The sequence below is a fragment of the Triturus cristatus genome, chromosome 3_2, assembly GCF_964204655.1.
Source record: "Triturus cristatus chromosome 3_2, aTriCri1.1, whole genome shotgun sequence".
NCBI lineage: Eukaryota > Metazoa > Chordata > Amphibia > Caudata > Salamandridae > Triturus > Triturus cristatus.
Window position 1 is genome coordinate 682,482,850 of NC_140584.1, and position 25,059 is coordinate 682,507,908.

The following is a 25,059-nucleotide window of genomic DNA, read 5'->3' on the forward strand; positions in this document are numbered from 1 at the left end:
GGTGTATGGAATCTGAGAGATGAAGACCAGCTGACTATATATCTCTTTTCAAAACTCTAATCGGACCTGGGAATCCTGAGTTATCGTCGCCGGAACTTTTGGGACCCACCCGACGGAGGTGGCCGGGGTGAAGGTGACCCGTGGGGCCGGGCTGCAATTGAACAACAGCGGCCTCAGCGCGGTGCCAGTTACCGAGTCAGCACTTTCGGTTTCGGTTTTGGCCTTCAGGAGATCAGCTGGCGTGCGTGCTCGAGGTGGCGAGGTGCCTCCTGGGCCTCTGCCCGAGGTTTGCTTCCATCTGCTACTGGCGGGTCTGACGCCTCCGACCCCTACACCGACAGTTTGTGGTCCTTTCGCTGGTACCCGCGCACCCCTTGATCGGAGGTCCCATTGAGTGACTGCGCTCACATGGCGGGCAAAGGGGGTCCGGAGGGGCGCAAGACCAAGGCTTCACTGCGCGGGGGAGCGGTCCAGAGCAACAACATGGACCGCTATACCCAGGGCAGGGGGTCCCCTGGCGCTGCTGGCCTTTCCCCGGATGCTGCGGGGGGAGGCACGACCGTCGCTGCGGAACCTTCCCTACAGGACATTATGGGTGCCATCGAGGGCATCAGGGAAACTATCGCGACGCAATATGAGGCCCTGGCCCGTAAGATCGACACTGTCGCGATCGACGTCACCCTGATTCGGGCCGACCTCTCTAAAACCAACGAGAAGGTCCAGGCCCTTGATACACGGACCTCCACCCTGGGTGCGGAGGTGTCGGATCTGCGGGCCGCGCTTGGGGACATTAGAGTGGTCAACGACCATATGGCCCGGCGGCTTGAGGACTTCGAGGGACGGGCCCGACGCAACAATATCCGCATCATTGGGGTACCGGAGTCCTCCGACAGCCGCCCGGTGGACCTCGTGGTCGAGGAACTTATCCTGCAACAGTTGTCCCCGGTTGGCCTAAGCAAATTCTTCGCTGTGGAGCGGGCCCATCGAGTTCCGGGCGGCCGGCCGCGGCCGGGGGCCCTCCCGAGGCCCATCGTGGCTAAACTGTTCCACTACAGGGACCGCGATGCTATTCTGCAGGCTTCACGGACCCGTGGCCCGGTCCGCTACGAGAACTCGACCATCAACTTTTACCCGGACTTCACGCAACTGGTCCAGAAACAGCGGATGGGATTCCAGGGGGTGAAGCGCCGTCTCCGCGAGCTAGGCCTGAAGTATTCGATGCTCTACCCGGCGAAACTTCGAGTGGAGCATGGAGAGCGGACAGCCTTTTTTGACACTCCTGTGGCCGCAAGTGACTGGCTGGACTCGCTGCCGGACGGGGGTGGCCGGCCCGGGCCCTCTGGGGGCACCGCAGGTGACGGGTCCCCTTAGACTGACCTTTGGTCCTTGCTTTTGCGGTTTTGCACTGTACAGTTGGGTCTTACTTCTTTTGCATACTGTGTTTTACCAGGACCCGTGAGGGGTGCGGGCGGGTTCGGGTCCCTTTCCTCCTCCGGGGTCTTTTTGTAGAATGGGGTTAGTGGGGCGACAGGCACACTGCAAGTTGGGGGGGGTCTTTGGCCCGCAGGGGTGCAGGGTGGGGGGCGTTGGACTTGGGGTGGGGTTGGGGGGGAAGAGGGGTTGTTTATTTGTGTGTTTTTTGTTTACAGGGCGAGGTATTGATTTTTATCCATATTTGGGAGCGGTGCTGCGGGCTGGGGGCCTCTTGACCCATTGGAGGGGATGGGGGGAGACGGGTTGAGGCTTATGTCGTGGAACGTCAATGGGTTGGGGGACCGCATTAAGCGGGGTGTTGTACTGCAATATTTGCGTCGTTTGACTCCTGATGTGGTGTTTCTCCAGGAGACGCATTTGGTCGGCAATGTCTGCCATGCGATGAACAGGGGGGGATACCGCCTCGTAGCCCATTCTGGTTTCACAACTGGCTCCAGGGGGGTGGGCATTCTCCTGCGAGCCTCCCTTCCGGTGGAGATCACGAGGATAGTCTCAGATGACAGAGGGCGCTATGTGTGTCTGATTGGGAGGTGGGAGGGGCAGCCCCTTACCCTGGTTTCAGTCTACGTCCCCCCGGGCCTCCAGAACTCCACCTTTACTGATTTGGGTCGAATGCTGCTTGACCTCCCGGACGGCCTCCTGCTCATGGGCGGGGACTTTAATTCTGTGGTTTCCGGTGAACTGGATCGTCACCCACCGAGGACCCTCCCCGCTGCCCAGTCATGGCTGGGTGGGATGTTGGAGACCTTCGGCTTGGTGGATAGTTGGAGACTAATGCATCCGACCCAGTGCCAGTTCACCTTTCATTCGGGGGCGCATGGGAGTCTCTCCAGGTTAGACTACTTCCTTATGCCCGCGGCGCAGACTGGTCGGATTCGAGAGGTCAGACACCTGGCGCGTGGTATCTCCGACCATTCTCCGCTGTGGCTTGTCTTTGACACCGGGTCGCGGTCCGCAGGGCGGATAGCTCCCATTAACCCCTGGTACCTGCGGGACCCTGTGATTCGTGACAGCCTGGTTAAGGCCATGGACCAATACTTCAGTGAAAACGAGGGGTCGGTGTCGTCTGCGTTGTCCCTTTGGGAAGCCTTTAAAACTGTTATACGTGGACACGCCCTCGCCCAGATAGTGGTGGCCAAGAAGGTTAGGAGCGAGGCGGTGGTGAAGCTGGAGACTGACATCTCGGGGCTGGAGTCGGCCTTGGAGGCGAATGTTACTCCGGACGGGCTACATGCCCTTAGCCTGAAACAGTTCGAATATAGGTCCCTGGTCACTGACGCGGCCAAAACTATGTATAGGGAGCAGCAGGGCCGATTGTATGACGCGGGGGACAAGGCGGGAAAGTTGATTGCATGGCTGGACAAAAAGGAGAGAGTGAATCGTGTGGTCCCCGAGTTGCGTGCTGCGGATGGTGTGTGTGTGACTGTGCCGGATGAGATTGTGGAATGCTTCGCTGACCACCTCCGGGCGGTGTACTCCCCGGTGACTGACAGGGACGAGGATGACTCTCGCCTCCTACTGAGAGATATTGCTCTGCCCGGCCTGTCCGTTGAGGACCGGGAGCGGCTGGACGCCCCCTTATCGTCGGATGAAATAGCGACCGCGATTCGTTCCCTTCGCTCGGGCAAGGCTATGGGTCCTAATGGTCTGCCCATTGAACTATACAAATTGCGTCCTGATAAGCTTGCGCCCTTCCTCAGCCGCATGTTCCGCGACTCTCTTGCGGCGGGTTCCCTCCCGGCCGACCAGCGCTTGGCCACTATAGTCGTTCTCCCCAAGGAGGGCAAGCCGCGTGACCGCTGTACCTCTTACCGGCCTATTTCACTGCTCAATGCGGAGCCTAAAATCCTGGCGAAAGTCCTGGCCAATCGATTGTTGAGTGTCGTGTGCGACCTTATTCATCCGGACCAATGCGGCTTTATCCCGCACCGCAACACCGCTCTTAACTTGCGGCGTCTGCACGGGGTCCTCGCCAGGGCGGAGCTCCTCACCGAACCGGCCGTGCTGGTTTCTTTGGATGCCACGATGGCATTTGACACTATTGAGTGGCCATTCCTCTGGGCCGTCTTGGATAAATTCGGCTTTGGAGAGGGATTTATTGGCTGGGTGAGACTCCTTTACACGGGACCCATGGCTCAAGTGGTGGTGAATGGGCGGGTCTCTCGGCCCTTTGCCCTCGGCAGGGGCACGAGGCAGGGGTGCCCGTTGTCCCCGTTGCTTTTTGCTCTCGCCCTGGAGCCACTCGCTGCCTGGCTCCGTTGGGAGCCCTCGCTCAGAGGGATCCGGTGGGGCCCGGGCTTTGAAGATCGGGTCTCGCTGTATGCGGACGACATTCTCCTGTATCTCACCTCACCGCGGCAGTCACTCAACGTCCTCTTTGACGTTCTGACCTCCTTTGGGAACAATTCGGGTCTCACGATCAATTGGTCTAAATCCTGCGTTTATCCCATCGCTGGTGGTCCTCCTCTCCTGCCGCCTCGGCTCCCGATTCAAATATCTCTGAGCGGCTTTAAGTACCTGGGGATATACGTTTCGCTGGACCCGGTGGCTCGCTACGAACAGAATCTTCTGCGTCCACTTCGGCGACTGCGTGAGGACACGGCCCGGTGGTGCAGGCTGCCCCTGTCCCCGCTGGGTCGGGCCGCGCTGTTTAAAATGATGTCCCTTCCCAGGTTCCTCTATGCACTCCAGAACTCCTTCGACGTTATCCCAGTGGCCTACTTTCGGGAGGTGGAGAGCCTGCAGAGGAGACTGGTGTGGAACGGCCGGGCGCGTATTGCTCTTGCCAAGCTCACTCTCCCCTGGTATGACGGGGGCATCGCGCTTCCTGACATTCGCAGGTACTATTGGGCCTCGCAGCTATCTGCCATTAACCACGCCACGTATGCGCCCGGCTCGAATCCGGCGTATGAGATGGACAAGTTCCTGCTTCCCGGCGGGAACTACAACAGGGCACTTTATTCCCGCCTGGCTGACCGGACCCTTACGGGTCCTACTAAGATTGCTGTGCGGACCTGGAGGGCTGCCACTGCGGCCATGGGCTGGAGTGAGCAAATGACATGTGCTACTCCCTTGTTTGCCTCCGACCGCCTGGGCAGCTTGTGGACCACCAAGGGGTTTGACCAGTGGGACACGATTGGTATTAGCAAAGTGGGAGACCTGTGGCACAAGGGCGCGGTCAAGACTTTCGCGGTGCTCCAGGCCGAATACGAGCTGACCGACAGGGAGTTCTTCCGCTACGCCCAGGTTCGACACGCCCTGCTCTCGGTCTTCGGGGAGGGGACCAAGATCCCTGTTTCCTCGCCCCTCGAGGACCGCGTACTTGACGGACATGTCCCTGATAGTACTATTTCTTTAATTTATAAAAAATTGATTAATCACCGGGCGGATCTCCTGGTGCGCCTTCGGGAGGCTTGGACTGGGGATGGGGTCGAATTGGACGACGAAGACTGGCAGTCTGCACTGTCGTCCCCCAAGGAGGTTGCCATTCCGGCTCGTCTCCGGTTGGTACAGCTCAAGATTCTCCACCGGGTGTATGTTACGGGTCCGCGCTTGGTCGCGATGGGATTTTCCGACGACGGGCTCTGTAAACGAGGCTGCGGGCTCAGCGCCACCTTTCTTCATATCCTTTGGGAGTGCCGCGAGGTGGCGGACTACTGGCGCCGGGTCCACACGGTTATGGGACAGGTCACCGGGGTTGTGCTGCTGCCGGAGGTGCGTCGCTGTGTCCTGAATGTGTGGGAGCCCAATGACTACAACGCGGCTCAGACTCGGTGGGCGGCCCTAGGGAACATGATTGCCAAGAGGGATATAGCGCAACTTTGGGGCGCTCACCGGCCGCCCACCGTGTCAGTATGGAAGGTGAATATGGACTGGTGTATGTTTCGGGAGAAGACAGTGTATGTGGCCCGTGGCAAGCCGGGGGCATGGGGTAGAATTTGGGGTCAATGGAATGCGTATCGCGGAGGCATCTGTACGCCCCCCCTGGTAGACACTGATATCGCCATGTCCCCCTGACCCTTGACGGCTCCTGGCGCTTTTTGTAACAACTACATATGGACCTTCATCTCCCTTGACCCCCTTCCCCCCCCCCTCCGTCCCCGGCCCCCCGGTACTCCTCTCTTTAGCGGATTGCTCACATGTTCTGACTGGAGTTTCCCGGGGGGAGCCTGAACCGCACTGGTATCCCTCGTAACTCGCCTTTTGTTTTTATTGTTTTTCCTTTTGTTTCTGTTCTTGCTGGACTGACACTTGCTGTTCTTCGAGAACTATCTTGAACCACTGCGGGGCAGTGCCCTGGGAACGGACTGCAGCCTTGATATGTGTATATTTCCTTATGTACCTAGCGGCCGGCCCGGGTGGTTGTAGGCCCATACTTGTAACCGAATTATTGTTCAATAAAAACTTTTTCAAAAAAAAAAAAACAAAACAATGGAGGGAGAGATAGAGACATTGTACAGACACCGAGGTGATGTTCAATAAGCTGCACAGTATCGAGCATATTATCTCATGTTTTCCCATCTCCTGCCGATTTCATAACCTTTGGAAACATTTACTGTCATTTATTTACACAGATTGAAGATGGTACAGAAGGGGCCTGTGGAGCAAAGCAGATGATGACGCCAGGGAGGGCCAGGCAAATAGAACAGAGGACAAAATGGGTCATGCAGGACTGCAGTGAAGTGCAGACAGATGCAGGGATGTACAAAATGAGTTTATACAGTGTCACAATAAAGACCCAGGAAGACAATTAGGTGAAGCAGGTACCCAAATAAGGTTCAGAACTGAAACCTTGGAGCATATTACCCTGAGGTCTACCCAGAATTAGGGAGATCTGGAAATGAAACCATGCGGGACTTGAAATGGGGTCCATTTGTACTGAATAATGCAAAACGAGATCAGACACAGGACAACAAATGAAAGAGACTGAACATTAGGACAGTAATGAGGTTGCAGGCACACCTGCGTTGCAGTGGTTATGAGACCTAGCTGAAGTCATTTGATGATATGGAATTGGCAGTTTCATGCTTCATAAAAAAATACAACCTATTTTAAGACTGTCTAAGCACGGGGGTTTTAGTCTGGAGCCACTCAATGGCAGTCCTCTTATAGACAGAAGGGCATTTAATTTCATATGTCACCTGCATATATAAACAATAGGTACAATGACTAAATGCAAGCCATCCATATTAGAAAAAGATGCCTGCCGAGGGTTCACACAGGCTTTCCTCTCTACAGGTAACTAACTGAAGTGCAGACCTTTAGAGTAGGTACAGTAAACCACCCGTGCCATACTACTGAGCACTTTATTTTCTTTGATTTGACGGCATGTTGTATTTGGAGTGACACTGGTACAGGCAACCTATCCTTACATTGGAAATTTTGGCAAATGGGTTTGCTTTTCTGTAAACCAAGTATGTACATTTTTGATGATAAAGGCTTCTGCTATTCCTTAAGTTGAGCATCATATCTTGGGATATCTTGGGATATTGCCTTCATGGGGATCTTTACAAAGAGTCAGGATAGCCGCATGTTTCTCACAGCTGTCATCCCCAGTGACTAAGGGGGGGATTTACTTAGATTTTACACTGCGTTTTGCATCACAAATATGACACAAATCGGCGCAAAATCTTTTTTTCTGATTTACTTACCAGCGCTAAACATGTTTAGTGCTGGAAATAACGTGAAAGTACCGCAAAGCAGCACACAGCGCTGCGTTGCATTATTTAGCGCCAAGGGGGCATACCATGGGTGGAGCCTGGGCATTCCCATGCAACCACCCAAGGTTTCGGATGCGAAACCCTATTTACTCAATAAAGTAGACAGGGTTTTGCGTCAGAAAACAGTGTACTTTTGAAGTAGGTGCAACGAAGGAGAAATGCTTTCATTTCTCCTTCCTTTTCAGACTTTTGTACGTGTGCTGTACTTTACAACAACCATACAAATAGGGGAAATGGTTTAAGTCAGTTTATGTGTAGTATTTTGTACTGGAAGGGTATCCTTCCAGTACAGAAGGGTACCCTCCCTGTACAAAACCTATGCTAGACTCACAGAGACACGCTTGCACTATGGCGTAAAGGTGTCTCCACGGCGCACAGCAGCTGATTTCAGCGCCGGCGCTAGGGAAAGGGGAGGAGAGGGCCATATTTCTGTAAATATCGATCTCTCCTCCTCTTTCCTTTTCACGCAGCGCTGCATTTGCGGCTGCTGCGCTACATGAGTAAGTGGTAAATCTGGCCCTAAAAGTATTGATATAGTTGTTCTTTTGAAGTCTCATCCAAAGGCTAAATCAGGCATTCCCTATCATATCTCAATCTAAGCATTGGCGGTATATTATAAATACTTTTAAGCGGTTGAATCCGATATTAACAGCCAATAAAATTACTTTCAATCTTATCCAATTCATTCAATAGTTATAGTCTCTGCTTTATTCATAATGATACTATAAAATTCAAGTGTCTTCTTTTTGTATTAATAAATGTTAGGCAAAAGATTGGTGTCCCATACCAGTCCCTGGGATCACTTCGTATCTTAAGGAAGCAACAACCTTTCATAACATTTCATAACATTCTTAATTTCATAGCAAGCGAAAGCGCTGAATTAGGAAACCGGTTTCTGCAGAGCATCACTGCAAAGTGAAAACTCGGTGATTTATCTTCCTGTAGTGAGCTTGACAAGTGAGAGTGGATCTGGGCAGACCCACAGCGGAGTGGGGAAAGTTCCAAGAATACTAATGGCTGCTGAGTGCCAGCGGCCTGGGAAGACGCCCAGAGCCTGTTCGTGGAGGCCACAGATCTTGCTGGAGGAAAATCCAGAGGAGACATTTTCTCTCGCGGAGGAAAGACTTGGAAAATAAAGTGCTTTCACTCCCTTCAGAATTTCTTATCTAGATGCCTGCAATTTGAATAACCACGTAATTAGATCTAAGTCTCCTATTCTACACTGAAAAGGGGAAACCCTGTCTTCTTAATATGTGCTGTTACCAGTTTCTAGGGTGGTGCTTGAAACATGTAACTGTTGTATCTGACATTTGGTAAAAATTGAATTGTTTACAATTCATATGCTTGTTCGCAATAAGGTGGCAAAAGCAGCCATTTTGTAACTGCTTTGCAGGTCTAATTTGTGAAATTGCAATGAATCATATATGATAACTATGAAGGTTTGTAACGAGGTAAATATTAAACTAATGAAGGAATGAGTTATAGGACCATGGCTTGCTATTAATCTTGCACATAAAACACAATCCTGTTTTAAGACTATGCAAAGCTTGATTTTTTTTTTCTATCACCTATTAGGTCAGGAGCTACAAGTGGTTGAGTCCATGGCCCAAAACCTTGGAGTTAAGACAACCCTTTCCATCAAAAACCATATACTAATACATAATTATTACAGGAAAGGAGGACACAGTTTAATTACTTACCACAATAAGGAGAAAGAGTTATATTAGTAACAGTCTCCTAAAACAGTACTTTAATTAATAAGTTAATTTCCTTTAGTAACAATCTTTCTGGTGCATACTCTATCTAACCTCAAATTCCTCCCCTTCTAAATCCCCAAAGTGCCAGAGTGTGTTTTGAAAGCTTTTCCGCAGCTATTGTTGTGTGCCAGCAAATGACCCCATCATCCTCTGTCAAAACTCCGTCTATCTCTGATGTGAAGACATAGTCATATATGGCCACCACCTGCACAAGATTGTGTCAGTTTAATCACCAATGTTTTCGCACCCTCGGAGTTTGAGCATTACCAGTAGATAGATCCACCAGAAAGAGAGTCACTGAATGTAACTCTTTGAATGGATTCTTCTGATTTCCGACTCCTGACCTTGTGAATAGATGCCAGAACAATACCATTCTAAGAAGATGGGTCAGAAGAATGGGGTTTACAACTGGGTGTCCTACAAAACTGAGCAAAATGTCCTTTTTTTTAGCAAACTTTAGAATCAATAAAGTGTTGACTGGTGAAAGTACAGTTAGATGCCCACACGACTGCTTGGCGATGTCCAGTTCTCTGAACTACATAAAGCAGTGGTTGCAAGTTTTTTACTGGTGGACTGAGGCCTAAGGCCCTCAGGATGGTCCTTTTTAGCCAAAGCATAACAATGTTTGATGCAGAGGACAATCCATTGGGATAAGATCCCCTTTTGGACTACTGTTCTCTTCTTCACATTGAAAACCCCACAAACAGTTGATTGTCGGAACAGTACTCCTTACTATTAAAAAATCTAAGAGCACTCTTAGGGTCCAGCTGGTGAAGCCACTTCCCATCCTTCTTGGATGGAAGAACACGTTGAGTGTGATGGACTGCCTCATATGAACAGTGACCCCACCTTCGCCAAAACATATGCCAGATCCTAAGCACTTGTTGCTCAGGCAAAACAATGATTTACAGAGGTTTAACTGGCAAAGCCTGCAGCACTCTGATGGGAAGCACAGAAGAGAATGTGATAAGAAAAAATGTTTTTAGGATCAGGAGCCTTCGAGTACAGCTGTGAAGAGCCTCAGGGAGAGACCATATCGAGTAAGGTGAAACCAGGGTATGGTCCCATTGCGGCATAATAAAGGGAGCAGAGGGAAACGAGCATAAGCCCTTTTAAGAAACGCATCACAACAGGTGACTTAAATGAAGAGGGCTGATCCAGTAAATGAAGCAAAGCTGAAAGAGCTGCCAAACCTGAATTGCACCCACAAAAATCTTTTCAGGGCTAAACCCAGGACACCAACACATCCTCATCTCTAGAGGGTCAGCTTGCTTTTCCTGTCACCAAGAGGCAGTTTCAATCCAACATCCAGAATACACTGACTTAGTAGGAGGCCACTACCTCTGGCGGAAGATCAAAGTCTCTCATTTGGTTCTGTTTAATCTCTACACAGAGTTGCAGATTGTAGAGGTTTGGGTGAAATAACCCTGCTCTGTTGCTGAGACAGCAGATCCTTCTGAAGAGACATCCCAAGTTTAAAGCAAATGCTCAGATTATGGAGTTCTGAGTACCACAGCTGCTGAATACAGTTAGGGGCTGTATTAGATTTGATCTCCTTCAGGACCCGCTGAGATGACCAGAGCTGAAAAGGCATGGGGTAAGCCAGAGTCCAACCATAGAAGAAACGAGTTTCCCAGGGAACCATAAGGAGAAATCTTCAGGGCATCAAAGGACATTGAATTTACGTTTCTGGGCACAGGGACAAGTTCTGCAGGGATGATGTCCCACCAGGTGCAGATATCTTGAACCACCTCTGGGTGCAGACTCATCTTGTGGTGACACTTGCTGACCTCATCCGCTATGATATGGAGGGATCCTGGCAGGTGATTGACTGCCAGAAAAATCCCATGTGCTTCAGAACCTCCAGAAAAAGAGCACAAGACCCCCACACACACATATTTTACAGTAAAATACAGTAGTTGTGCTGGCAATCAATAACCGGACCGCCTTGCCCTTGATAAAAAGCAGGAGGGCTTTCAGGGAACAACAACTAACCTACAGCTCCTGAAGACTTATCATGAAGCTTTTTCACCAGGGAGCAGAAGCTTTTGATCTCTACCTCATCCATGGGACCTACCCAGCCTAGAGATTACTCATCTGTCATTACTGTGAGCTCCAGATGTGGCATAGAGAACAGCCTGCCACATGTGATATTGGGGAAGGGGGGGCTCAGGCTCCTCAATTGCTTCATGATAAAAGCAGATGTTGACCAAAAGGTACCCCACTGTTGGGCCCATTGGAAACACAGGTTCACTGGAGGACCTGCATCTGCCAACAGGCGTGCCGCACTAGCAGGATGCATAAAGCTAGGCGCCCTGGAAGTCTCAGAATCACCAATGCCAGAAACAATGTTTATTCACAAAATATCGGGATCATAGCCTGAATGCAATAGTGAATAGGCCTTTGATGCCACTATCAGCCTCATGCATCAAGCCAAAATCCAGTCGGTAAAATACCGATTCCTTATTAGCTCCCGGTATTAAGTAAAAAATACCCAATCCCAATGCATCAACCCAAAAGCAGAAATCGGTATTTAAGGAATCCTTAAATAGCGATTCTTTAAATAGGGATTCCTTAAATACCGATTCCTTAAATAGCGATTGCATTTAAGGAATCCCAAAGTGAGATTCCTTAAATGCAATGCATCAAAGTTAAAAAATTAGCGATTTCGCTAATAAGGGGAGCAAATTACCATGAAGATGAACTGCATGGTAATTTGCAAAAACTTTGAAAAATGCACTTTTGTGCATTTTTCAAAGTTTCATGTTGCGCACACACATGCCCTTAGAGCATGTGTGTGTGCAACATATGTGCACATATCATTTTCAGGGGTGCAACAGGGTGTCCTTTTGACACCCTGGCACCCTTGAAAGTGCTCCAGCTATTAGCGATTCGGTAATACCGAATCGCTAATACAGAATGGCTTTACATTCATTCCTATGGGCCTCCAAGCCCATAGGAATGAATGGGTAGGTATTCCTTATTACCGATTCGGTATTACCGATTCGGTAATAAGGAATGTTAAGGAATCGCTATTTGAATAGCGATTCCTACATGCATAGCCTTTTGCTATTCCTTATTAGCGATTCCTTATTTTTCGCTAATAAGGAATCGCAAATGCTAATGTTGATGCATATGCCCCAATGTCCATTAAGTCACCTATAATGGGAATCTTCTGCACAAGTCAAAGGTGGGATTTTGGCTAATTTACGGAGAATCCCAGGGAGGACAGTAGTAACACAATCATCTAAAGGTAGTCCAAGGCCAGTCAAAATCAGCTTGCCTTCAGCAGCCAATCATTGAGGTACAAGAATACACATATTCAGGAATACACATATTCAAACTGCAAAGATGACCCAAAACCACCAAAATGATCTTTGTGAACAGTTCAAGGGGTAAATTAAGGCTAAATGTCGGATTGCAAATTGATAAGGGACTGACCCCACTGCGAAGAGGATGTTCTTCCTGTGGAACTTCATTACCAGCAAAGACACAACGCAGTCCTCGGGGTCCAGCGGCAGCTGGACCTAGGCATGCCTCAATATCTTGCATTTCTCCTTCCTGAGTATAGAGTTTAAGATCTTGAGGTCTAAAATTAGACTTGGTCCCCTATCCTTCTTGGGCACAAGAAAGTAGCAATACTAACACTCTGTGCCTCTTTTGACCTTGGGCAGAACCTTGATCTTGAAATTGGCTAGCAACATCTGCACTTCTTGAGAGAAAATATCGGCATGGATTGCTGACAATTTGGCAACAACTGTTTGAACATGTGGAGGAGCATCCAAAAAGGGAAGGTTACTGCAGCTGGTTGGGGTGCCAGCAAGGGAACAACTAGCAGGGCCTGAGGCAATGGAATCGAAGTGCGTCCCAGCTGTAGAAGTTAAAACAGTAGAGGGTCAGCCAGTGCTGTGAAGCACCTCCTGTCAGAAGTCCAACGGAAGGGCTGACCGATTTATGGGTGCAAAGGTGCGTCAGAGGGACCCCTCTTCCAGGAGAAAAAGCGTTCAGACAGCAAAGAACTGCTTTTGGGGTTCATGTGCTGAGCCTTTGATTTGTCACTGTATTATGTTTTGGACTTAACAAAAGTTATCATGTCAGCATTGATACAGGGTCCAAAATGTGGATTCAAGAATTGCACTTATTGTTCACTTATATAACCATGTAATAATCTATTGTGCTCTGTAGCACACTGCCATGATACGTGTTGTTGAATGAATGTCTGTTTGCATGGCTTGTGACTTTTGGAGTTAGCATTATTTATGAATGGCTTTGGTGAACCTCTGTTTATTGTAAATGGATCCCACACTGTAGTATCTGTTTTGCTATTAAACGGCTCTTCCTCCCCTACAGCTAGATTTGATGAGCAGGTGTATCCCTCTCCTATTTGCAAAGCATTCCTGAGGGACAGCAAGTTAATCAATCTCACATTGGCTTAGAAAGCTGGACCACTGGACGGAGCATGCCAAGACATTGGCAGTTAACATCTTTTACGCCAGAGGTGTTAACGAGGAGTGGCAGCTGGCATGTAAGGAGGATAGAGGGGTAGGAGGGAAACAAAATAAGTTATTAACAAATAAAATAAAAAAATACACTTACCTTTGATCCTGGTGTGACGTTCTCCTTGCTCGGGTCCAGGCAGGCAAGCAGGCTCCAACGCAGCGGGACCAGGAAGCTGCAGTAGCCAGTCCTGGGCTGTTTTCTTGCACCATGATAGCAGCACGAGGATTGGAGGGAGCAGCCTCTCTCGCCGATCCCGAGGGCACCGGAGACCTATTCGGTCTCTAACCCAGCTGTCTTGGAAAAATATAATTGTATTAAATAAAATTAATTACCATTTTATTTTACCGAATTTGGTAGGTGGGGCGACACTCCTCCACCTTAACAGAGGCGCTGCCCTTGGTAACGAGGATACCTGCCTCCTGCTCCACAATGAAGACTATCATGTTCTCAACATTATTATATTTGAATCTATTTGTCTCCTGACTTCCTATTTGTTAAAATTACTAGTCAGGCTCTCAGTTATTTAAGCAAACCTCTGCGGCTTGAGCACTCATATATGCTAATTATCTAAAGAGGACCTCCAGGGCCTCTAGTACGAAATTTCAAGTGAAAGAGGAGGAGATGGAGGAACATAAATCGTTGAAAGAACATGGACTGAGAAAAGCCCCATTAAAGTATCTGGCTTACTGCTAGTCCTAGAAGTAAACATGAACAATAGAAGTCATGACTTACCCACCCTGTGCCAATAGTTCATTTGAATGGTTATGCTTTTAATAACCTATACAGTAAAACATGGCACCATAAGCTTGGTTCCTTCATGGTACAATGATTGGCTTCCGTCTTGAGTAATGCGGATGGTCACATCAATGTACCAGGTTCCATGTTATTGCTTCCAGTATAATCTATTCAAGCTTTATTTCAGTACCTGAGAAGGGAACCCAGCTCTTGTCTTACACAATGCTATAGGAACCAAACACTGCTTTGTCAAGAGATGCCAAATCCTCCTGTCAGCCTTCTGACACAGGGACACATCGACCCTTACTTGGCCCTGGAGATGTAATGCAATATGCAAAAGATATGCTTTTCAGGCTTAATTCGGTTACATCATCTCAGCAAATATAACCTGGCCATGCTGAGTTTGCACTTTTATCAAATACCTCACATTCAGGGTCCAGTCCCATATTTGGACCAACCACCATCGAAGGATAAGTCAGTAACAACCCAAGAGGCAAGTCACTGTGACAGCTTCTACTTTTATCGTCCAAGATTATGTATGGCCCCCCAGTTATCCCACACTCTGCATGTCAACAGATGTGTTTGTCAGCTTGGATTAGTTTCCTTAAATTGCATTTCTGTCCACACTGTTGCACTGTTTACTGTCCTGTGGAAATATTTGTGTAGCACAGCCCCCTCAGAAGGATGCACCAGATCATTCCACTGTCAGACGGCGTAACACAGGCCCCTACACCCTAGTTGCAAGGAGACCCTACCCTTCAGAGTGCCCTATTCAACCTACAGCCTAGAAATGTCAGTGAGCTATTGAGTTTCAGGGCCACTTCCGGAGATTCTACAGGGGCCCATCTTTTTGCGTTACACCTCTGGCCACTCTATGGATAAAAACACTGACAGAGTATAATGTCACTGGCTAGAATTCTAATCCCAGGGTTGTTTATTTGATCCTCCAGGAACCATGGCTGTGGTTGCATGTATACAAATGAAAGTTTAAATTGGATGTCTGATGGCCTGAGTGCTCCTGGCTACCTGTTGTTGCTGATTTTATGCTTGTTACTATTATCATTTTTTATTAGACCATAGGAATGTTGAGAGCTCCTTTGAAGAGAATGGAATAGCTCAGGGCCTATGATGGTAGTTACAGGTCACCTGCTCCAAATATTGATATTTGTTTTTCTCCATTTGTATTTTAAAACACTCTACCCTCAGTTGGTGGAGTTTTCTAATAGCTTTATATCCCTTATGTTTCAGGCACTACTGGCTGTTAAGGGCCCTCCACTGTGAGATATAATGTACCATGATTGGTGGGGTAGTTTGTATGCAGTTAATACCCTATGATTATGTTTAATTTCAAATTGTACTAAATTATATTAAAAGACAAGGTATATTATTTGCTCTTTTTCAGGTTAATCTGTTTTTCCTCTTAAATATTGTTCGAGTTCTCATAACCAAATTGAAAGTCACACACCAAGCAGAATCAAATTTGTACATGAAAGCTGTAAGAGCCACTTTGATCCTTGTGCCACTTCTTGGCATCCAATTTGTGTTGTTTCCGTGGGGACCAGAAGGAAGGATTGCGGAAGAAGTGTACGGCTACGTGATGCATATATTTACTCATTATCAGGTAACCAATATCATATTCATCTGATTTATTTCTCAAAGGTATCGTCTAATGGGTTGAGTGTCCCTAATTCCAATAAATGTGGATTGAAATATTTAACTTTAATCGTGTATTATTTTAGCCCCAGTCTGAGAGCTGTATGTAACAAACCCCCTTATAAAATCATGGACTAATAATGAAGAGACTAAAAAAACAAACATGAAAGCCAATACAGGTGACATAAATAACATATAACAAAAATAATACTAAGAAAACATGAAAAATGTATGTTAAACAAAACATCAAATAGTACATATGTTTGTAGCTCTGTAATAGAGATATATAAGTAAATCAACGATATGCAACTTTCAATGAAAAAACCTTGGTAAAAGAGAAATGCACTTAAGTATTCAGGAAACAAAGAAAACAGTTGTTAAAAATAACCATTCTCTTTTTATTATACTTTTTATTGGGCTTTAACATTATATTTCACAAGCATAAACATAATGTCAAGAAGTGCTACATACAATATAAATAAAAACAAATGCTGCAGATGCAGGCTCATGCCGAGCTATACCTGGTCATTATCACGCCCTAGAGCCTCAAAAATAGCCTCGCATACTAGGGTACATCGAGCCTTGTCCGTAAGTAAACCAAACACAAGGAGATGATGGATGATGTGCTGAAATGTGTGACACTCACCCCCTGTCACAGATCTGGGTTTAATCCATCATTGTTCTTTAGCTCACTTCGCCACCCCAGTTCAGACTCAGCCATATGCAAATCATTCTTAACCCTGTTCCTCGTGGGAACAGTCCAGCCTGAACTGCCAAACCTGGTCTTCACAGGAACGGAGACAAGCATCCTAGGACCAGTTTCGGGGTTTCACCCCTCATCAGCCAGGTTAGCTTGAATCCAGTGGCAAAGTGAGCAAGAAACCCACATCTGGGCATACCCTGCCAACTTAGGGCGAACAAAGCAACACAAGGAGATGATGGACGGAGTGGTGAAACTTTTCAGATGCTCACCTCCAGTCAAAGATCTGGGTTTAATCCATCATAGTTGTTTAGTTCACTTCGCCACCCCAGTTCAGACCCAGCCATATGCAAATCAGTCTTGACCCTGATCCTTATGGGAACAGTCCAGCCCGAACTGCCAATCCAGGTCTTCCCTGGAAAGGAAACAAGCATCCTAGGACCGGTTTCGGGGTTTCACCATTCTGTCCATCATCTTTTCTTTGTGCTCTTGTCAGTAAGTAGGCTGGAAACAGGCTTCAAAGTCTTTTGGTCTCAAAGTCTGTGGGAGTTCTTCTGCATATAGTTCAAGTTGGTCTCTGCAATATGTCATGTCACTGACCCATTGAGTAGTTATTGGTACAGATTTTTTTCCCCAGCATATAGCTACTCTCCTTTTCGACAAGAGGAGGGCCTCTGCCACCAGTTTACAATCGGTCGGCTGTAGAGGGTTAACTACGCTGAGCAAATACATCTTAGGGGTACATTCCAGCAACTCCAGCACTATATTAATGAGAGCATTCACAACCTGCTCCCAGAAGTGACAGAGCATACAGCCAAACTACATGCAGAATGTCTGCCTCCAAGGCCCCGCAAAGCATAGTTTCCATCCCCTTGGAGCCCATATTCAAACTGTTTTACAGGAGTATAGTAAATTTGCTGCAAATATTTGAAATGGATAATGCGCAAGTTACAATTGAATGTGAGCAAACCTGTTAGTTCACAACAAAAACCCTAGTCTTTAGGACTCAGCGGTATATCAAGCATGGAGTTCCACTTATCTAAAATCGTGTGCAATGTAGACAGCGTGTCCCTCTGTGATGCTTTATACAATTTAGTAATAAGATTCCTACATGTGGTGCTAGTAACTAAGATTTGTAGTGCACTAAGTGTAGGGGGTTCAGCAGAGAACTGGGAATATAACTCTCTCAGGGCCGCCCAAAGGCAATAGTCTGTGAAGTACAGGAGCGGGGACTTGCACTGCATCTGTGACTCATCGCCCAAAGCTGCAAAGGTCCCCCTAGTATATGTATCTCCCATTGTCTTCAAACTTGCCTCCCCAAGCATGGCTGGCACTCCATTCTCGTGTGTGAGCGAGATATCTGTGTGATAAAGCAGTGGGAGCACTGGCAGCCGAGTCCACCAAGCTACCTGATCCTGAGAATATACATACATTATAGCAGCTCCAGGGATTCATGGAGCAGCAGTCAAAACTGTGATTTCCACAGTGCAAACTGCATGCTGTTTATCATTTTTATGGGGCAGTACCTACCAGTCTGGGACCCTCCCCTTAACCACATCCTCCTTACAGTCATAGGATGCTCTGTCTGCTTCATTATATGACCACTCCCCCCAACAACTGTAGATCCAAAGTGGCATTATTAGTCCACTGTGGTAGTTAGCTACTTGTGCTCCACAATTCAGAGTCATGTTAATAGACAACATAAATTCAAAATAGTAGCTCCTGGGATTTATGGAGCTACAAATCATTCAATATACACTTTGGCACGTGCACAACCTTCTTCACATTCCACATATTGCCATTGGAAAACTCCACCACATATCAACCTACCATCACCACCTACATTGGCTTCTCTCCCCTCAGCCAGCTTGGTATTAGTTTGGAGTAAAAGTCCTGGCCCGCAAGAGTATTTAAGGTATTATTTCTGTTGTGTTGTGTGATACGCCCATTCCAACCTCTTCAGAGCCTCTAACCACGTTTCTCGCTCACATAAAGCCAATTGCAATCAATATTTCAACACCCTTTCCCATCGTTCCACCAATCTGTTACTCCACAGTTAATATACTGATGTCTGAGTATTTTGAACTGCCAAAGAAAAAAATGTTTACTTCCAAGTAAACTAATTGTACACCATTGCCGTCACCATCTCTACAGGAACAGCCTCACAGATGTATAGTTCGTCCAAGAAATTAATTGCACCTTCAGTGTCAATCGGTTTCTCAAACTTTATTTTAGGCCAAAAGGAGTAATAACCCACTCTCACTCTCCTTTTCTTGGCACTAACTCCCACATTGCTTTCATGGGCCAAATGCATAATTTTCTTTCGCAAGCCCATTGATACCATCCACAAGTTTCCTCTCCTCAAAACCCCATCCTGCCAGAATAACTACAATTATATATTCCCATACGCGTTTTCTGTTTCTTCTGAATTTTTCTTGTTTGTCCAATCCGATCAGCAGCCATCTGCGTGTCATCCAAGTGCACTTCAACTCATTCTTCCTGACATGTATAGCTTGCTGTAACTCCTTGAACATTTGCTGTCACTCATTCTTCTTCATTCCCTTCCACTTCATCAGAGCACAGAAGAAGGTGTGACAAACAGTCGGTTGCCATATTTCGCACATCTGGAACACACCTTCTTAAAGCCTAAACAATTACTTAGCAACGCCCAGGGACGCCTTTTGTCTGTTCCGACATCTTTGTTGTCACAGGGTCGTTCAGTACTTTATAAGTGTGAACCTTAAACTCCTTACCCAACACATACTGCCTGAAATGAATAACACCCCAAAAATGGGCCACAGTCTCTTATCGTGAGTAATTTCTTTCAGCAAAGTATAATGCACGAGACCTTATACTATGTTTTTGCTGCCATCTCTGACTTGCATGAGAATGGAACCAACACTATAATTTCTTGCATCACTAACAATGATGGTAGTTGATCTAGTGCCAAATGGTTTGAAACATGGTTCCTCACAATCCTCACTACATCCAGAACTCTACAGATACCATCCGTTTTCCTTTAGTGATTTTCACATTTTCCAGTTTTATCTGCAAATTGTTCTATAAACTCAGCTTAATATTCGGCCAAACCTAGAACTGAGCAAAGTTGCCTTTTTTATTGCTCTCACTAAGCCATCCTTAGGTCTGTCACTTCCCTACCTATGTGATGTTCTAAAATGCACACACCACTGACACCCAGCTTAAACTTCTCACTCTTGATAGTCAAACCTCTTTCCCTTAAAACACATATGAGTTTATCTAATGTTGGATCCTGTTCCACTCAATCTTTATCACATACCAATATTTCATACCAAAAAAATGGCACTCACGGTATTCCCCTCAACAATTTTTACTTTGCTCTCTGAACTACTGAAGAGGCAGGTGCACGCCCAAAAGACATGCTGCAAAAATGATGAGTGCTTCTGGGGTGACAAAACTTGTTAAATGTTTAGACCTCTCATGCATGCTATCTGGTGCTATGCAGAAGAAAGATCTAAGATGGAAAATATTGTTGTCCCATAAGATTTGCTATCTTCTTGTATATATTCAGCAAGGGATGCCGGTCAACCAAATACTTTGACTGACATCCCTCGAAACCCACATCCTTAATTCTCCCACCCACCTCACTTGCTAGAATCAAGGGCAATAGTCAATCAAAAGCTTCATTAGGTTCTATTACCCCCACTTCCTTGCATTGGCTTCCCCATTCTAGCTAAAAAGAATTCCGCAATGATAAAAGTACAGGGCAACCTTACGTACCTTATGGGCAATACTCTATAGCAAAATTATTTTGTGTTTAAATCTCTTTAACAAACCCAAACCAATACGCAACTCCTCTGGAAAAGTTTCACAGCAGTTCTTCATCTCGCTTCCCACTCTCCCTGCATTTATACACAAATGCTGATCTGAATGATTCGGGTCCAATATGATTACGAGATCTCGTTGTGGCCAACCCAACATTGCAGTCCAGGTTCAGCTACTTGTTGCCAGTAAAATGAAGATGCGCACAACACATTTAATCTGGTCAGTGTAAGTGTTTATTGGAGAGTGTAGTGCTACAGCGTCTCAACTCACAAAGGACCAGCCAGCACTGCCTGCCCTAGAACACCAGGACTCCCCCAGATATAAACAACGGACCACTGCCTGCTCTTAAAAATATGAAAAGAAAACTGTTTTTTTTTTTAAATGCAGCTTGTTTTCCTTTAAGGAAAATAGGTTCCATTTTAAAACTTATGATTGCTTATTTAAAAGTGATCACAGACATGGTGGTCTGCTGACCCTAGCAGGCTACCATGCCCTTGATTTTAGCGATTCCTAATGGGTCGCAAATAGCAACCTACCTCATTAATATTCATGAGGTAGGTCGATTTGTGACCCCCTCAGAATCGCTAAATGAAACTCGTTAAGTTTCATACATTAGGAATAGCGATGACCTAATTACGATTCACAGAAAATCGCAATTAGGTATTCACTATTCATAATAGTGATACATGTGGCCCATAGTCTTTAAAATAAGGTATATTCAAAAACTTTTGTTATAGCAATAAGAAGGCAGTGTGAAACACATTTTACATGCCCTCCAAACTCATGCAACAGCGCTAACAATTTAACAGTATACCAAGATCTGTTGATGTGGGGAACATTTTTGACCTGTTTCAATAAAGGCAACTAACTTTGGACCCTTTGAGACGCTTTCACAGTATGAATATGAAGCAACAATTAGTAAAGTAAGAAGTACTTTACTTTTGTAAAATAAAAAACCAGAAGATTTGGCCAAATCCACCAAAGTGGATACACTGCTAGCTTTGGTCAGAAGTCTAAGCCTGTACTATACATAGGCCCATGAACATGCAAAACAAATACATTTGATTGAAATCTAATTCATATAGAAAATGGTTTTCTCCACCTGAAAGTAAATCAGTGAAGGAGTCTGATTAAGGTAAAGTGGGGAGCTATTCAAAATGTGAAGACCTGCACGAAGAAAGCATGAGACAGCTTCTAGGATTTGCAAGCCTTTAGAATATTGAAATGTAATGAATATTGAATATTGAAAAGCATTTAGCCAAAATTGAGAGGCAGTGCTAGTATTCCTTAGAAGAAAATGCATATGTTTTTTTTCCATGGAGTACCTTTTCTAAAAGGACCTTTCATTCAGCCTTTAATCACAGTCACAATACTCCTTAGGTAATGGAAATAAATTTCAAATGAAATCCATTAGTAGAATGGAGACCCTGTACCCTGCAACCAAATCCCTCCCTGTGCTCTGAAATCCAGACTGGAAACATGTCCAGAACTCCTTCATAAAACCCATATATGCAGTAAATATGAATAATTGTGCCCCGCTTCTGCTGTGTTCGATGCTGCTTAGTGACCCTGTAGCAGACAGAAGACAGTGCATTCTTCATTTGCATGCTGCAAGTCATCCAGAGTAGCTTTTTCTATGATAAACTCAGAGAACATTGAGATTAATGAAGGCATAAATAACTGAACCTTTCTAGATGAGTTTAAAGTTGCAGTGCAGGCGCCATCCGCATGACCCGGAATAGGTAAGCAAACAATAGTTTGAGTTCCCGAGGATTGATGAATCCCCCATTTTTCTCAGGGGATTGTCAGCTGTGTTAATGCCTGGTGTGGCCCTGTAATGACTGGGGATAGTCAGGCTAGAAAAGGTTTTCTTAAGCAAGAGTGTGACAATATCTTCTTGAAGTACAGTTGGAGCAATTCATTATTTGAAGGTCTGATGTACTGGATGAGCAAGGTTGGGGTCAAAATGCGTACACGTACTTCGAGGATTGTGGCCTGGAAGATGGTGTGCTGGGAGAGGAGCTGTTGTGGAGACTTCTGAGATCCATGGTAAGGCTAAGGGTAATAGCATGGGGAAAAAGGTTGGTGCAGTTGCTTGGTTATTTCCGATGGGTCTTATTTATGGTATTCTTGGGGAGAGTTTCTGTTCTATAGATTGTTGCCAAAAATGTTGAATGATTTTTTTGTGCACAATGGAATTGTTGGGTTTAATTTATGCATTGGAGTAGGTAGATAAGGTCTTGAACTTCAATTTCAATGTTTTAGATGGGTCTTTAAGAGCCTATGATTTTGTTAGTCTCCTTAATGACTTTGGGGGAGGTAGTAATTTTTGTAGTGAAGATGGCTATGTGAGGTTTTCAGACGGCTTTGGTTTGTTTAGATTCAATGCATTTGGTGACAGCCTCCATTTTGATTTGGTTCTTTGCTGTTTCTGGGCTCCCTCTATGCTTCTGGATGCTATCCAAGAGGTTGAAGACCAAGGGCAGTAACAGGATTTCCCCCAAAACACAAGACAGTCATCCCATCCACCTTTCCAGCTGTTCCACCAACCCATTAACAGGCTGGGAAAGGTAGTGTACCTGAAGGCAGAGCTGCAGCCAGGTCCACCTAAGAAACAACCATGTAGCAGTCTTGATGCTGCCGTATGTTGCATATGACAAGGTACCCAGTTTAGAGCCAGCAAATTTAGAGGGATTACCTCATATCTGGTCGCTTCCCCTTCAAAACAGTCTGACATGTTAACTAAGGCCGACTGTCATGGACAGGAAGGAGAATGTCTCAGGGGTGGCAAGTGGGAGGTGTCATGGAGGCAAAAATGTGCCACCAGGGTTAGGTCATGGGAGAGGGAAGGACATGGGAGCCTTAGTTAGCAAGGTCGGGGGTTAATGAGGGGGCTGAGGCACCCAAAGAGCCTTCATGGGGACGTGGGCAACTCAAAATGTGGTAGTTGTTAATCAGTTTGTTTGCAGATCTGTTCTCTCCCTAACTAGCAGAACTTTGGACACTCTTCTAGGGTCTAAATGAGGCGCTTGGCCTCCAGTTGGTACGATGATTTTGTTTAGTGAGTGCGGACTCTCCTCTGAAGAAGTGGCAATGCTGACGTTTTAGGTATGAAAGGAGTTTCTTTAGAACCTGGTCTGAATGTTGCAAAGCTGTCCCTTTGACATCTCCATAAATCTTCCTCTTTGATCCCTCTGTTTAGAGTGGGACTTTTATAAATCCGATCCTGTTTTACCTTCAGACCAAATCAGCTTGGCACCTGACTGAACTAGTGTCTTCAATTACTTTTGTCATGAAATTCCTTGCGTTTGTTATGCTTTGAAGTATTTAGACGTCCAAAAAAAGCAATCCTCTTTGCATGGGCTTCCTCCATTACAATGTACCTGCAGCGGTGGAGGTGGGTGACCATGAAGAATAGTGATCTGGCCACGGGCGGACTGTGCAATATAGAGTGATGATCATTATCTAACGTCGAAAGACCAGGTTGAGTTTTTATTTATTGAAGCTGCATCCTGGCCCAGCGGTGTTGTCCCAGATTTTGAGTTGTTCATGCACAATCAGACAAGAATCTTTGGGAAGTTTCTTACAGGTTGAAGTCTCTAAACAATAGGCGAATGTTGATGTTCACAGTAACTGTGGGATTGATCTTTAGTGTCAGAAATGTGGATGTATACACTCACGTCCTGAAGCACAAACATATGTGGATGGTTTTTTCAGAGCTGTTTTAGGCCGAGTTTCGAGAATATACAGTACTTTCAATTGTGGTTTGTTGAAGTTGATGTGTTTTTATTTGATGGTAATAGCTACTCTTCTGGTATTGCTGTATTTGTACTATGACAGAATATCAATTTAAAATAAGCAAGAAGGCATTGTGGTCTGAGAGGTGCAATGCTTCTCTTTTGATGAGACAGGCACCATTATGTTCACTGTTTATTTTGCGTTCGATCCTGTCTGCTGACCTGATAACATAATGTTTATTTGTAAAGTATACACACCTTCAATCATGTTGCTGCTGAATAACCTCACAAAAATGAAAGGATGAGTGGACCCATTGTAGTTGGAACCTGGAATGGTTGCCTTAGTCCACGGAGATAACAGAACCCCACATTACTGAGCGGGGTGCATTTTGGATTGATTGTCTATTGGCTGCTTGTGTTTGTGGTGATTAGACTTTACCATCAATCAATCATAGCATTTGCATAGCGCGCTACTCACCCGGAAGGGTCTCAAGGCGCTGGGGGAGAGGGGTCCGTTACTGCTCGAAGAGCCAGGTCTTGAGTTGCTTCCTGAAGGAGAGATGGCCCTGGGTCAGCCGAAGGTGGATGGGGAGGGAGTTCCAAGTCTTGGCTGCCAGGTAGGAGAAGGATCTTCCTCCGGCGGTGGCTCTGCGGATGCGTGGTACGGCAGCGAGGGCGAGGCTGGTCAATCGTAGCTGGCGGGTGGGCGTGTAGAAGGTCAGGCAGTTGTTGAGGTACATGGGACCAGGTCGTGGAGAGCCTTGTGTGCATGGGTGAGGAGCCTGAACGTGATCCTCTTGCTGACGGGGAGCCAGTGCAGGTCTCTCAGGTGGCCGGAGATGTGGCTGTGTCGGGGGATGTCCAGGACGAGTCGTGCGGAGGCGTTCTGGATGCGTTGGAGTCTTTTCTGAAGTTTGGCTGTGGTTCCGGCGTAGAGTGTGTTCCCGTAGTCCAGTCGG

General features: G+C 46.4%; 1 protein-coding gene across 1 annotated transcript in view; it reads left to right on the top strand.

The window, feature by feature from the left end:
• Positions 1-25,059, top strand: part of CALCRL (calcitonin receptor like receptor) — a 321,773-nt gene that overhangs the window by 273,131 nt on the left and 23,583 nt on the right. Inside the window, exon 11 of the mRNA XM_085648706.1 lies at positions 15,609-15,827. Within this exon, the coding sequence (XP_085504832.1) occupies positions 15,609-15,827 (219 nt within the window). The remainder of the gene's footprint in view (positions 1-15,608; positions 15,828-25,059) is intronic.